A 16,939-nucleotide genomic window follows, 5' to 3' on the forward strand; every position below is an offset into this window, starting at 1 on the left:
AACGGATTTGACAAATTCAACTGCGACTTCTAGCCTTGTCGGGGTCCGTAAGCCCTGCCGGATGGTGCTGGCTTCTCTTTGCTCGCCGGTCCGGTACCGCCGGGCCACCGCCCGTCCACGGTCCTTTCAGTTCACTCCAATCGGCCTCTCCTGCAGACGGTCACCACCGTTTGCCAACCTTGCTGTACCGTCCGGGCCACACACCCGGACGCCGTCAGACAGTTGCTCTCTTGCCACTTCACTCTCCTCACCTCCACTCCAACTTAAACTCAACTCAACTCAACTGATCCTTTTCCCGCCTCCAGGACTGTGAACTCCTCGGTGGGCGGGACCAACTGCCTGGCCCACCCCCTGGTGTGGACATCAGCCCCTAGAGGAAGGCAACAAGGATTTTGTGTTTGGCTTTGGTGTGCCTAACCGGGGTGTGTTGGTGTTGTTCTGTGACGACCTGGCTTGTCCAGGGCGCCACATAATGATGAAGTGTGATCTACATATCATAATTAATGCATTTTGAAACCAGTAACTCTGATATTTGATGATATTGATAATTTGATCAAATCTATCTCTAGGATATATTTATATTACCACATATTATCTGTCTAGTACTAAAACTCTATACTGCTGTTGTGATATATGCGATTTTTTTAGTGATCAACACATTTGTTTATATGTTCTGTGATATGATATGAGATTCATTATTGTGATGGGATATTGCATTTTTTATTTTGATGCTGATACTAGTAATACATTTGTGACCTATTTCCATGTCTTTGGGTACTATACTGTGGAATTCAAATCATTTTTAAAAAAAATATTTTCAATAAAAAGTACATTTTTTAACTCAATTTCTTGACCTTCTTTAATCTGAACACCGATGTCAGATTATAGTGTCTAGTCTTGTTATAGCAGCTTTACCACTCAGGTGGGGAAGTCATTAAAATTGTTTTGGCAAACTCGTGAGGTAGGCTATGTGCGCACGTTGCGTACAAGCCCTGCAGAAATTTCTGCAGCGATCTGAAGAGCACATGTGCGCTTTAGATCGCTGCAGAAATGTCCGTAGTGAGCGCCGATTCCATGCGCTCTGCCTGCAGCTCCTGCCATAGACAGAGCAGGAGCTGCCGGCAAAGCGCAGGAAAGAAGTGACATGTCACTTCTTTTTGCGCAGCGCTTCGGCAGTAGCCGAAGCGCTGCGCTCTTAGACGCCACGTGCGCACGGCCCCTGCACAATCTCCATAGACTGTGCAGGGGCCGCAGGACGCATGCAGTTACGCTGCGCTACAAAGCGCAGCGTAACTGCATGTTTTTACGCAACGTGCGCACATAGCCTTATTACTATTAATAGGCATTGTTATGCAAACTTGGTTAATTTAGTGACAAGTGACACTATATGCTTCAATACATTTTCTGAAATACTAATGTGTCTTTCAAATGTTGTCTATAAGCCTTAAACCTGAATTTGAACAGTAAAATTGACCTTTTCTAATGCTAGACCACCAGAGAGATTAGCCACTTCATCAGCATAGACCACCCAGGAAATTAATCCCTAAAACACTTTAGCCTCCAGTGATATTAACACTTTCCCCACTGGATAACACAACTTGCCATTAATTAACTCTAGTCTTCGCATTCTTAAGAGTTTGAATGATTTTCCTGTTTTCTTCTTTCGGTTGAGGCACCATTCACTGGAAGCCTGAACAAAGCATCACATAAGAAGATACAGCAAGTAACATCTTGGCCTGCGGGTTTTGTTGGGTTGGGGGAAGAGCAGGGGAACATGATTATCCCTGCCTTAATAGTCTGCTAAATGAGCTAAGCGATTCTACATATACAGTTATTTTAACTGTGTGACAGGAAATGAACTATCAGAAAAATTGATAGGTTCAGCGGGCAGCTGAAGCTTGTAATTGCACCAAAAGAAATTATGGTACCCTTACGACACTAATTTACTTCCACTGGGAGTTAAAACATGTTTTTATCCCACATTTATCATGTGCACGAGAAACATTCCTCACTAAATGTGTCCATTGGGAATTTTTTACCAGATGGATACCAAAGTAATTGTCCTTTTAGTCTCCAGCTAACTTATACATTTCAATGTACTGCAAAAAACGACTACACTATTTCATCACACGAAGTCCAATAAATAAGGGCAAGTTAAAAAACTTTTTTCACATGGAATTCTATGAGATATGAATGTTAAAGAGTAAATCATGAGTTTTACAATAGGTGTTCATGAATTATCCAATAAATAAATGCCATTACTGTAGATGCCCTCTGAGCGACATATTAAGCGGATGCCTAACAGTGTTATCTGTCACTCACAACTATGATAGCAAATACACTGTGTGCAGAATTATTAGGCAAGTTATATTTTAGAGGATTTTTTTTATTATTGATCAACAACTATGTTCTCAATCAACCCAAAAGACTCATAAATATCAAAGCTTAATATTTTTGGAAGTTGGAGTGGGTTTTTTTTAGATTTGTCTATCTTAGGAGGATATCTGTTTGTGCAGGTAACTATTACTGTGCAGAATTATTAGGCAACTTAATAAAAACCAAATATATTCCCATCTCATTTGTTTATTTTCACCAGGTAAACCAATATAACTGCACACAACTTAGAAATAAACATTTCTGACATGCAAAAACAAAACCCCAAAAAATGAGTGACCAATAAAGCCACCTTTCTTTATGATAACACTCAACAGCCTACCATCCATAGATTCTGTCAGTTGCTTGATCTGTTTACAATCAACATTGCGTGCAGCAGCCACCACAGCCTCCCAGACACTGTTCCGAGAGGTGTACTGTTTTCCCTCCCTGTAGATCTTACATTTTATGACGGACCAAAGGTTCTCTATGGGGTTCAGATCAGGTGAACAAGGGGGCCATGTCATTATTTTTTCATCTTTTAGACCTTTACTGGCCTTTTAGACCTTTACTGGCCAGCCACACTGTGGAGTAGTTGGATGCATGTGATGGAGCATTGTCCTGCATGAAAATCATGTTTTTATTGAACGATACCGACTTCTTCCTGTACCACTGCTTGAAGAAGTTGCTTCAAGAAACTGGCAGTAGGTCTGGGAGTTGAGCTTCATTCCATCCTCAACACAAAATGGTGCCACAAGTTCATCTTTGATGATACCAGCCCATACCAGTACCCCACCTCCACCTTGCTGGCATCTGAGTCGGAGTGGAGCTCTCTACCCTTTAATGATCCAGCACCTGGCCCATCTATCTGGCCCATCAAGAGTCACTCTCATTTCATCAGTTCATAAACCTTTGAAAAATCAGTCTTAAGATATTTCTTGGCCCAGTCTTGACATTTTATCTTATGTTTCTTGTTCAAAGGTTGTCGTTTTTTAGCCTTCCTTACTTTGGCCATGTCCCTGAGTATGATACACCTTGTGCTTTTTGATACTCCAGTAATGTTGCAGCTCTGAAATATGGCCAAACCGGTGGCAAATGGCATCTTGGCAGCTTCACGCTTGATTTTCCTCAATTCATGGGCAGGTATTTTGCACTTTTTTTGCCCAACATGCTTCTTGAGACCCTGTTGGCTATTTGACATGAAACGCTTGATTGTTCGGTGATCACGCTTCAAAAGTTTGGCAATTTCAAGACTTCTACATCCCTCTGCAAGACATCTCACAATTTTGGACTTTTCAGAGCCTGTCAAATCTCTCTTCTGACCCATTTTGCCAAAGGAAAGGAAGTTGCCTAATAATTAAGCATACCTTATATATGGTGTTGATGTCATTGCACCACACCCCTCCTCATTACAGAGATGCACATCACCTGATTTACTTAATTGGTAGTTGGTTCTCAAGCCTATACAGCTTGGAGTAGGATAACATGTATAAAAATGATCATGTGATCAAAATACTCATTTGCCTAATAATTCTGCACACAGTGTATTTAAAGGACATGTCATGAAAAAGCTTCCAATGTATCTGTTAAATAGATCCCATATAAATGTTTGGGTGACAGATGACCTTCTTAGAAATCCGTCACAGGCTCAGTTTAAAGGGAATCTGTCAGTGATATCAACTCCCACTGTGACACCCCCGAACTAGTCAGGGTGTCACAGGGTACTGCACTCCTTTCTCTTTTGATGCAGAGTTCAACCCTCCATGGTTCTGGGATCCTAACTTTTGGTATTGCTCAATCAGCATTCAAAACCTAGCCACATCTCACATCACACCCTGTCAGGCACACCAGTGGGTGGTCTAGCTGGAACAGGGCCACCCGCCAAGGGGTCAGGCAGACTGGTTGGAGGGGCTGAGTCAGAACAGTGGTAGCCTTCAGAGAGTGAGGAGCTGGAGGGAGTTAGAGCTCCCTGGGAGACGTTGGTTAGGTCGCAGACAGTGGTCTGGGACTAGAGGAGTCAGAAATCCGGTCGCAGGATATTGGAGGGGTACCAGACAAAAGGCCGCTTTACACGCTGCAACATCGCTAGCCGATGCTAACGATGTCGAGCGTGATAGCACCCGCCCCTATCGTACGGCCGATATGTGGTCATCGCTGCCGTAGCGAATGGTATCACTACGGCAGCGTCACACGCACATACCTGCTCTGCGACGTCGCTGTGATCGGCGAACCGCCTCCTTTCTAAGGGGGCGGTTCGTTCGGCGTCCAGCGACTTCACTAAGCGGCTGACCAATCAAAGCGGAGGGGCGGAGATGAGCGGGACGAACATCCCGCCCACCTCCTTCCTTCCTCTTTGCTGGCGGGACGCAGGTAAGGTGAGGTTCCTCTTTCCCGCGGTATCACACTTAGCGATGTGTGATGCCACAGGAATGACGAACAACATCGTTACTGCAGCAGCAACGATATTTGGGAAGAGGGGGGCATGTCACCGATTAGCGATTTTGAACGTTATTGCAACGATTCAAAATCGCTAATAGGTATCACACGCAATGACCTCGCTAACGCGGCCAGATGTGATGTCACAAATTCCGTGACCTCAACGACATCGCTTTAGCGATCTTGTAGCATGTAAAGCCACCTTTACTTTGGGAGAATGGTCGGCACAGAAAATCTAGTAACCGAAGCGGTACCGAGCACGGCGGGGTACTGGACCCTAGATCAGGGAGTAGTTTCACGCAACCTGATAATTAACCTGTGGAGGATAGTCTCTTTATGAACTTTCCCCAAGAGCTCAGAGATCGAAGGCATCAACACAACGATGGGAATAGGGCTTTCCAGCTTATGTGGCCCACTGAGATCCCAAGTGTCAGCCATCGAGAGCACAGCTCCTCTAACTAACCGTAGGGAGAAGGACCCTGAAAGCTTCAGGATGAGGGGTCACTCAGAACACTCTAAATTAGTGCATGAAGGCAGGTCCAGAACCATCAGCAATACCCACGGGGACGGATTCTCAGATGAGCTCCCCCTAAAGCGGCAGTGGCACCCAGAGACTTGGTTTACTTCTGTGTCAGAGTCTGCTTAATGGTCGCACCAAGATCCATACGGCCTGAGTGAGTACGCTGCTCTCCCCTGAATCTCCCTGACTGGCCTGCACCACGCTCCCCTACACCTCCGCCATCCAGAGTCCCGGGGCCTCCCCTACCAGTGGAGGGAACGTTATCTGGCTGCCCCACTCCATCTTCCCTGGGTACTCCCATTGGCAGCGGCGGTACACCCCTTACCGTGAACCACGGATGGCGTCACGAACATTAATCCCCTGTAAATAGCCCCTTTCAGTTTCGGGTGACCCGAAGCCCCCGGGTCCGGAGATCCTCGAGCCACGGCAACCCCGGATCCGAGCAGTCCAACTGCTGCAGGGGCGGTACACCACCACCTCCTTTCAGCGCAAACCCACAAATAAGGAATATTGTCCAAATCACATGATGCAGTAACTTTAACAGTGCTACGGCAGCAACTTGCATACCTCCTCACCTCACCTCCCCACTCACCATGCTCAATGCACGACTTTTCATGTCAAATCTCCCTGCTGAGTTGCTCTCTCAGTATGTAATTTTCAGTTTAACCTTAGGGGCCACGGCTCGTTTCTGCATGAATTGAGCCCTGCTGTGTCCTGCAGGGATTAGGTTCCCTAACCTATCCCGTTCGAGCAGGGTCTATACTATGCAATGCCTCTCACCACTCCTTGCGTTTATGTTTGATCCTAGTCCCATTTAATGTTCTTCTTTGTATTGATCCTCCAGTTACCGACCCAGCTAGTATACCTATCCTGTCTGAACTCTTAGTACTTTGATCATGTGCTGCCTGTCCTGACCTTGGACCATTTGATCACGTCTCCTGTACTTTACTCCCACACCTCTGATCCTCCGGTCAGCTGTAACAAACCCAGGAAATGCCCAGGAGTAGTAATTGGTGACTACCTACGGCCCAGCCTATCCTTAACACCAGAGGCTCTAGTGAAAACCAGGTAGTTGCTTAGCTACAACCCTGAAGGGTAAGCCAGACGGTGGTGTAGTGGGTCCACACCCACAAGCATTACATTACGTGCTGGCCATAAATCCCGCTGACAGATCAGGATCCTAGCATCCCAAGTCTCTTGTAAGTCTTATACAAAGAGGTCTGCTCTCAGTGCGAGCGACAGGACAGTTGATGCAGCCCATCATTACGGTGGCAAACCAGATGCAGGGTCTGTCCACCCAGCCTACTGATTTTACCTCATCTGACCCATCCTCTATTGGATGGACAGCCTCTCCAAGGGAATCTTCTGAAGCTCCAGTTTCTGATAGAACTGTTATGCTCTAGCTTCTACTTTCACACTGCTATGATGGAGACCTCAGGGAGAGCTGTGGCTTTATCAATCAGTGTTAAATCCATTTCACACTGCACACACATCTTTCCTTTGAACCAGTCTAAGATAGCATGTATCTGTGCTGTCGGGACAAGCACTTGCCTGGGCAAACCCCATTTGAGAGCATTGGGGCCTGGAAACCCGCAATATTAGGAGATTCCTGGACATGTTCAGAGCATTGTTCGAGGCTCCAGGCTGCTGTTCATCTGCTGATTCATCTCTGTTAAATTCTATGGGGTACTTTGCACGTTGCGACATCGCTACTGCGATCTCGTCGGGGTCAAATCGAAAGTGACGCACATCCGGCGCCGGTAACGACGTCACAACGTGTAAAGCCTAGAAGCACCGATAAACGATCGCAAAAGCATCGAAAATCGGTGATCTGTGTAGTGTTAGTCATTTCCATAATTTCGCTGCAGCGACAGGTACGATGTTGTTCCTTGTTCCTGCGGCAGCACACATCGCTGTGTATGAAGCCGCAGGAGCGAGGAACATCTCCCTACCTGCGTCCCACCTGCAATGAGGAAGGAAGAAGATGGCCGTGATGTTTACCTCCCGCTCATCTCTGCCCCTATGCTTTTATTGGCCGCCTGCCGAGTGACATCGCTGTGACGCCACACGACCCGCCCCCTTAGGAAGGAGGCGGGTCGCCGGCCAGAGCGACGTTGCAGGGCAGGTAATTGCGTGTGAAGCTGCCGTAGCGATAGTGTTCGCTACGGCAGCTATCACAAGATATCGCATCTGCGACGGGGGTGGGGACTATCGCGCTCGGCTTCGCTACAATCAGCTAGCGATGTCGCAACGTGCAAAGTACCCCTTAAGGCAGAAAAGGATACTGTGGCTCAATATGCCTTATGCTTCCATACCTTGGCGGCGGGGCTGGCTATGAATGAAGAGGCCTGGGTGGTGATCTTCGGGTAGGGCCTGTCTGGTAGCATGAGGGATGAATTGGCTGGTAGAGATCTACCATCCTCACTGGACACTCTTATCCACCTGACTACTAAGATAGATCTCCGTTTCTATGAGCGATCTCAAGAACAACTTCAGTGTCTCCTCTTGCCAGAGTTCCACTCAGACTGGCTCCAAACCTCCAGATTCCTTAGCTTTCACAAATCATACCACCAGCCACTGAGCTAAAACAGGTTGAGCGGGCTAGACTTTCTGTACCAAAACAACAGTGGCGGTACAGTGAGAACATTTGCATGTACTGTGAAGGCAAGGGACAAGTCACAATAACTCTGGGAAAGAGTGCAACTAGGGCCTCTATGCTGTCCCTCAAGCTAGGGGGGCCTATTCTATGCCTATTCTCATGAAAATCCCTAATGTTGGGGATGCCTGAGTCCCCTGTCCCTGGTCCTGACCAGTCCTGATCTGTTTCTCCCTCCCCTTTTCCCCAAGAAGGGATGGGACAGGACAGTAATGAAAGTTACAGATATAGACAGACAAGAGAAAAAAACAAAACTTTGTCACAGAGCGCACACACAGTTAAAGACAATAAGAGATTCAGGAGGAAACATAAGACAAGGAATGAAGCTACAGAACAACAGGAGTAAACTTCCATAACCACAACAAGCAAATAGCAAAATGTTAACCAGAGGACACGACACCTTACAGAGCAACATAGAAACTATAGCTGGCATGGGTAGAAGATTTCATCCAGCTTACATAAAAGGGGAGCACATGTGATTGGCTTCCCCACCAAATGTTATCAAAGGAACCTAACAAGCAGACTAGCAGAGTTAGTAACTCTTGCTAGCCAGTCTATGATTCAGCACACAGCAAATCTGTCTGTATTGATCCCAGGCACTAGAGAGCCCGATGTCAATATGACAGTTGGCGACATTTCTTCAAAACTCAGTGTGATGGGGCATTTTGTTTGCCATTGCCCAGTGAGACCGTAAAACTTCAGCCCCTAGGTTTTGTCGGAGAGACAACCCATGGTGAGAGTAATCGCTCTCAAAAGCTTCTGATAAAAAAGTTATGTTGTCCTGGAGAGAGAGGTCCCTTGCAACCGCTTCCCATCTTGATTCTGGCTGATCAGGCAAATTCATTAAACTAGATCAGGTCAGTCAACTTCAACTTACTACACAACAGTTCGATCATCTCCTGTCTGTTCATTTCATTACACTGTGGATTGGAGTTCTACATACTAAGAGGATTACCTTCTATGCGCTTCCCAGGTCTGTGAATTCAGTTCTCCCATGTTTTCCATGGCTGCATCAACACACTCCACTTACTGATTGGTTCTCCAGCCAGGTACTTCATTGGCGTCTGCACTGTGTTTCCAGCTACCTACCCAATATCATGCCATGACAAGGCCTCTTGTGTCTTCGAAAACTTGCCGCGTTGCAATTATTGTGCCTTTTTATACATCTTCTGTGAAAGGAAGGCTAAGGTCCTGCCACCCACAGACCTTATGACTGTCCCGTCAACCTCCTTCCTGGTTCTTCACCAACTCAAGTCGGGTGTATCCCGTCTCTACCTGTCACTTAAGCCATGTCTGAATACATGCAAGAAAATATAGCCAAGGCATTCATCCATAAGTCCTCTTCTCCTGCTGGTACTGGCTTCTTCTTTGTCACTAAGGACGATTCCCTATGCCTCTGTAGACTATCAAAGTCTTAACAAAATCACTATGAAGAACACTTACCCTCTGCTTATGATTTCTGAGCTATTCGACAGAATCCATAAAGTTAGGATCTTCTCTACATTGTACCTGCACTACTTGGCTTACAACTTAGTTCGTATCCGTAATTTCAACAAATGGAAAACAGCATTTAATACCTGTGATGGTTACTATGGGTATCTTGTCATGTGCTTTAGACATGCAATGTGCCCTCTGTATTTCATCAATTCGTTAATGACATCTTCTGGGATCTCCTCTATGTTTCTGTGTTTGTGCAACTGGATAATGTCCTGATATTCTCCCCATTATCTGTTTTCTCATAGGAAACATGTCTGTCAAGTTCTACAGTGACTTAGAGAAAACAATCTGTTTTCCACCAAAAAAAGAAGGAACACTGGGCACTATTTTTTCCTCACTTAACGATCGGTCACACTCCGAAATCCACTAATAGACATGATCAATTCACTGCTTTATTCCACCTGTTCAGGTATTCAGCGTGAGCCTGAGTATGGGTCTACTTTTTGGGGTACACTATAGAGCTGCAGAGTTGTAATATTCAAAAATAGAAGAAAACAGGCACTCACCGGTGTTGTAGAAAAATCAAGAGGCTCTTGATTTTTCTACAACACCGGCGAGTGCCTGTTTTCTTCTATTTTTGAACAATTTGTTTTCCAAGTTGTCCAAATATGTCTAGGAAAAAACTCCTCATCTTTCCTCTGCTACATATCCAACCAAGGTCTTAAAATGGATCTAGAGAACATTTCTGCTATTCTTTCCTGGCCTCGTCCTCAAGGTCTGCATGTCATCCAGTGCTTCATGGGTTTTACTAACTTCTATAGGCAATTTATCCCACACTTCTTACCCCTTATGGTACCTATCTTCACCTTAACCAAGAATGGGGCTAATACCAGGGACTAGCCAGAGTCTGCCATGTCAGCCTTCTAGCATTTGAAAGAGACCTTCGCAAGTGCTCCAAAGTTGCATCACCCTGATACCAACAAACAGTTTCTCTTGGGGATAAATGCCTCATCTATCAGGGCATTTATCTTTACCATTTTAGTTCTGTCGGTCAGGATGACTGGGTACAACTTCTCCCCTGGACAGAATTTTCCTACAATAACCATGGTGGGGAGTCTTCTGGAGCATCTCCATTCTTCGTAGTATATTCCCAGAATCCTCAAGTGTCATCTCCTATGTCTGCTTCCTCTGGAGTATGAGCAGTTGATACCGAATGGCGACTGTCTACAGGTAGCAGACCTGGGCTTCACTCTTTAAGGCCGTGCCTTGGATGTAGATTCATGTAGACAAGAAGAGATGTTCGCCATCTCAATATAGTTTCATAGTTTCATAGTTTCATAGTTTTTAAGGTTGAAGGGAGACTCTAAGTCTATCTAGTTCAACCCGTAGCCTAACATGTTGATCCAGAGGAAGGCAAAAAAAAACCAATGTGTCAAATAAGCTCCAATGGGGAAAAAAATTCCTTCCTGACTCCACATACGGCAATCAGACTAGTTCCCTGGATCAACACCCTGTCATAAAATCTAATATACATAACTGGTAATATTATATTTTTCAAGAAATGCGTTCAGGCTCTGCTTAAATTTTACTAGTGAATCCCTCATTACAACATCATACGGCAGAGAGCTCCATAGTCTCACTGCTCGTACAGTAAAGAATCCTCATCTGTGATTATGATTAAACATTCTTTCCTCAAGACGTAGCGGATGCCCCCGTGTTCCAGTCGCAGGCCTAGGTGTAATATCTGCCCAGAGATAAAGTCTGTCTGTCATCCCAGAATTTTTATCTGAAGTTGCATTCATACCAGTTCGCTCTCCAGTATCTCGATCCATACAAAATCCCCAGGCAACTTAATCCGGTGACCTACCGTCTTCAAGTTCCTGTGCATCTACGGATCCCAAATGCATTTCAAGAGTGTTTTCTCCACCAAACTGGCTTAAAGAAGAGGGGGCAAAAAGAGGTGTACTGTTGCGGTGACAACTAGCATACCTCCTCAGGGCCACCCCACTTACCATACTCACAGCATGGCTTCTCCTCATGTCAGGCCTCCCTGCTGAGTTGCTAGTTGAAGCAATCCTATGCACTGCTGCTTCTGCATGTAACTTCTATTTGGACTTAGGGGTCAGTGGCTGATCTAAGCAGAAATTTAACCCTGCTGTATCCTGCAGAGATTAAGTTCCCTGGCCTATCCCATGTGAACAGAGTCTATATTGGGCCCAACAACCTTTGCCGAAATGGTTCCTATTCAGTTCATCTGCTAGTTCCCGCTTCATATCCTTGTTTGTATTGTTCCTCTCAACCCGGCTACCCATCATGTCTTACTTCTCTGCTCCAGACCTCAGCTTTGTACTTTGATTTTGAGTGCCCTGCCCTGACCTTGGACTGTTTGACCATGTCTCTGTCTCGACCTCTTGTACCAGGCTCCCATGCCTCTGACCCTCTGGTCAGCTATCAGACTGGGAAATTACCGTGGAGTGGTACCTGGTGACTATCTACAGCCAAGCCTATCCTCACCACCAGAGGCTCTAGTGCAATCCAGGTATTTGCTTAGCTATGCCTCTCCAGGGTAATCATTGTTTTAGTTACCATGAGAAGAGGGGCAAATCAGATGGAGGAGGAGTAATATCTGTTGCCACCTGGATAAAGAACTCTGTAGATGATGTTTGTGTGTTATTAGTAATTTTTCCTTAAAGAATTTTGGCTAGAAAAAGACAGTTTTGCGGTCAAACATTTCCGTACATGTCATGTTTGTAATATTGTACTATGGCGCAATAAAGGACATGCTTAAGGATTTTATGATGCCTTCTAAACCTAGAATTCTCTACTATATGGTATGGCTAGGTCAGGTGGAGAGTCACTTCTCAGTAACTATGGATTGTAGAAGTGGTTGGGAATCCAAAAGAGACCTTAAAAATCAAAACCTCAATTTGAACATAACCTAAGAAACCAGCTCTGAGAGTTTAATTGCTTAGTATGTCAGGTCAACCACAAGGCCTTGTACACATGACTGCAATATGAGGCCTAATTGTAAATTACCATGTCTGCAATTTAAAATAAGATTTGTTTTGCTCCACTGGATTCCCCTACAGTGTTTTATAGAAGTGTTATTGAGTCCTGATACTTGAACTCGAGTAAATAAGAGGGCTTTTCAATTTCACACAGTTTTTTAAGTGGATTGGTGTCCCATACATTGCACAAAATGGGGAAGGACATGTACCAACAATACAGCAGTCCTCATTTCACTAGAGTAGTTACATAGCCTCCTGCACACTCCAGGAGGCCTTACGCATAGAGATTGATGTATTCCTATGAAATTCAGCTGTAAATAACTAGATAAAACTAGAAAACCTTCATTAACAAAGTCTGTGTGTATCCCCAGCCTCATAAATCTCAAAGCAACAGAATTGGAGCTCCTGCAGAGAGGCTGTAAGGCAATACTTTAGTATACAGCCTCTGTGAACTGTTCTACCTGACCTGTCAGATTGTATTTGTCCTTCTGGAGATACCTCTATGCATTAATAGTTTCTGTAAATCTTGCATCTTTACCTTCAGAGTACCATCATAGTGACTTATTGTTTATAGCGAAGTCCAGTATAATTTTACACCAATTAAAGGATTTCACGTGATATATCTGAAAAGGAGGACAAGGTTTCAAAACACGAGTAAAAGGATTATCCCACCATTTTATATTGTATTTATTACATAGATCATAAAAATTATCAGTGTAGGCCATTTATTTCATCCAATGAATAGTGATATTAACTCACATAGTATAGCGCCATCCGGTGTTAAAAATGTATAACAATGTGAACGTCAGCTAATGAGCCAAGTGCTGGCTGACAACCCATGCTCAGTCACTCTCCCCAAAGCCAAGTCTCTGCATAGTGATCCTCAGTGGAGAGCGGCCAGCAGAAAGCGCTTCCTGCCCCGCTTGTCTGGAAAGGACCGTTTAATCCTTAAAAGTGATCGTTATAACTATCTAACGCCTAAATATATATATATTCAAAACACAACTCCTGCAAGGGGTAAACAAGCATATAAACCCAAACATATTTATAAAAAATAATGCTTTATTGGAAAATATACAATAAAAATAACAAAGGGGCAACCTCAGTGCCAGATACTGTACTACACACGTTGCATAGTATGAATGCAACTGGATGTAGAAATATACAATAATAAAAATATAAAAAAGGAAAGCCAGCACAAAATGTGCACTGCACTAAAAATTCCAAACTGTGATTTTTATTAAAATTTGAGATTTTTGGCAAAATCTCAAATTGTAATAATAAAAATATCAAATATTTTCTTAGTAAACACTATATGAAAGGAGGTACATCTTGGTATAACAGCACACAACAGCATAAGAAGAGGTATAGTAGAGATAGAATATGTAAGTAAAGAAATGGCTGGCTATAGCAGAATTGGTGTCTACGTAAAGCACCGGATGTTCGGAGAATTCTCACAGTAGGGTATTAGCTAATATGCCACATGTACATATAGTAGAATACACAGCAATTGTTTCTGGGTAAGTGAGATACCAATAGAAGTACCTGATATTGGTATGAGTCTCACACGTGAATATTGGCTACAGTTGCATTCATATAATATAATATGTATAGCATTTGGCACTGAGGTTGCCCCCTTGTGGATACCTTGTTAATTGTATTGTATATTTTCCAATTAAGCATTATTTTTTATAAATATATTTGGGTTTAAATGAACCTTGTGTATCCCTTGTGGGAGTTGTGTTTTGTTTGCCTGGAAAGGAGCATAGCCTCTGTAGTAGCATGGCAGTATAACTCCAAAGACGTCTGAACGGAAATAGGAAGGGTCTATATAGTCAGCTGCCAGAAGAGGAAGAAGACTGATTCTGCCTAGTCTGCCCCCAATACCTTCCACAACAAGGAAATATAAATAATGACAAATGTATATTTTTTAGAAAACTACACATTGCTTTTAAACAGTTATTAACAGTCTTCCGGGCTTCTGGGGTGAAAATCATGTATGGGATAAAAAAAAAAAAATTTTAAAAGAACTCAAGTCCTCAGTGGTTGATACCTTTTAATGGCTAACTGAAAAGATGGTAATAATTGCAAGCTTTCGAGACTACTCAGGTCTCTTCATCAGGCATGGTATAACACAAAATCTGAAGAGTCACATATTTATACACAACAGGACTTAGAATGGGGCAGTAAAAAAAAAACCAAAAAAAAAAACAAGTTATATAAAACAGAACTATCACTATGGCAGGGGGCAAACTGTTGTGGCCATAAATACTGCTGCAGTTCAGTGTAAAAGTTTTATTGTCCTCTGATAAGGGTCTGGCCCGGGCTGTGACACGCTCGGATGGTCAGAGGAGCACATCTTTTAACTGATGTAAAAAGACATGAATCCATGAGACACATTCATTCCTTCTCTGAATGTGTCAAAGGTCATCATAAGTTTGTACTCCCATAGTCTCCTATCTCTCTGGGACTTGAAATTTCCTTTCAATACCAGCAATTTCATGTCCATGATGCTGTGGTCTGGGTTACAAAAATGTTTGGCCACAGGTAGATCCATCCTTTTTTCTCTAATTGTGTGGCGGTGAGAATTCATCCTTGTCCTGAGCTGTTGTCCGGTCTCCCCTACATACAGACCCCCAGTTGGACATTTGGTACATATAATTAAGTACACCACATTGGTTGTAGTGCAGCTGAAGGTACCTGGGATCTTGTAGTCCTGATGTGATCTGGGAATCTTTATCTTGTCTTGTACTTGTATCATTGTATGGGATAACAGATTTAAAGAGGTTAAGACAATTTTTCCAAATGAGACCATGGATAAAGCAGCCATATGTTTAGATCACTGGACCACTTGATGTGAGATTGACAAGATCAGTATCATTACTTACTGCACAGGTGTTTACATGCCAGGCTGGTGTAACGCACAAAAGCCACAGAAATATTCACACAAAGTCATTTAGTAATCAGAACACTTTATCAGTGTCTATAAACAAGTGTAAGTTATTGTAAGCGTTACATTACCTGACTTATGATGGTAGTGCGGTATTCTTCATACACCCATCCATCCTCACACTGCTTTATGGGCAGCTTCTCTCTGCTCAGATTTGTGGCAGCATAAATAGGGTTCTCACAATTGAGAGATGAGCTACTGATATTCCACATAATGTCATAAGTGTGACACTGGGTTTGTTCAGACTTGTCAAGATGAAGCCTTGGTACAGTAAGGTTCCTCTCTTCTTCTAGACTCCATCTACAACTCCTACTAAGTTGTGCCACCTCTGAGTTCCTGCACCAGTAACTCTCTGGTATCTCTCCCAAGAACACAATGGCCACAAAAGAAAAGGCGAACGTTATGCCGGTCATACATAGTAGGAGGAAGACCCTTTTCTGGTAGCGCCCAAACTCACCAGCCTCCTGGAGCACTTCATCAAAAGTGGGCATGATGCTGCTGCCCTAGCAGATGGCCCAAGCAGCAAAATAAAGCTCTTACAGTCAGATATAGTGGTAATATACAGTCCTATAAGAAACACTAACACATGGGACAGGTGTAGCTGGCACAGTAGCAGTAGGGCACTACATTCGGTCTTCCAGTAAAACTTTGTGCTGATAATAAGAAGGATGCTTCTTCTTATCACCTTCTTGTCTCCTTCTTGGCCCCTTTCCTCTTCTCCTTAGCTGTCGGAGCTGGAAGTAGGAGCAGATGTGGCATAGAGTAGAGTTTGTGCAGAAGAAGGCTGCAGAGGTTCAGCACCTAGTTGTATGACTGCCCTGTATACCAACCCAGGACTGAGTGTGAGAAGAGGGAGGGGAAGAGGCTGCTGGCAGCTGCAGTTCCTGGAGCAGTGGGAAGGGGGCGCTCTTTGCACACTCCATAGTGTCTTTCTGCTCACTCACATAGCTGCACAGGTTTAATCTCCATGAGGTACTTCTCAAGTTATGTCATGCGCATTCCTCCCAGCTCTACAGTCCCAGCTTTCACTGAAGAACTCTCTGTTCTGTAACAAATAGCGTTATCCACGCCACTATTCATAGTTTGCAACAAAACAAGAAGATGGGCCTTTTACAATGCTGAGATGCTTGCGAAGGAAACTAAGTAAGTAATTATATGCTCCACTCTCACCCAAAATAGAATTACTTGTTTCTACAAGACTTAACGATTATTAGATCATTAGCGCTGGACACAAGCGGACCGCCAAGATAATTTATACGCCATGGAGGACAGTGAATGGCTCATTATAGAAACTGCGCCATACGTAAAAATACGATTCAGTGAAGGGGCAGAAGGCAGGATACTCCGAGAGAGAATTGGACTTTTCACTTTTACATTTTTCCTGCAACATTACTTTTGGTCTTGGTGCTCAGCTTTCCTTGGCCAAAAAACAATTATATCTCGGTAATGTTGATGTCATAAAGGAAGAAAAAACCACAGTGTATTGACAGGTTGGGGTTAGCACCTAAAGACAAGTAATCATCTGTCTGGATAAATGACTTACATTCAAATGTACTGTA

General features: G+C 43.9%; 1 protein-coding gene across 1 annotated transcript in view; it reads right to left on the reverse strand.

Annotated features, from left to right (window-relative positions):
• SLC22A3 (solute carrier family 22 member 3) overlaps positions 1–16,206 on the reverse strand; it is a 387,524-nt gene extending 371,318 nt beyond the window's left edge. Inside the window, exon 1 of the mRNA XM_075339784.1 lies at positions 15,452–16,206. Coding sequence (XP_075195899.1) covers positions 15,452–15,871 — 420 coding nt within the window. The 5' untranslated portion in view covers positions 15,872–16,206. The remainder of the gene's footprint in view (positions 1–15,451) is intronic.
• Positions 16,207–16,939: the final 733 nt, after the last annotated feature.

Source organism: Anomaloglossus baeobatrachus, chromosome 3 (genome assembly GCF_048569485.1).
Source record: "Anomaloglossus baeobatrachus isolate aAnoBae1 chromosome 3, aAnoBae1.hap1, whole genome shotgun sequence".
NCBI lineage: Eukaryota > Metazoa > Chordata > Amphibia > Anura > Aromobatidae > Anomaloglossus > Anomaloglossus baeobatrachus.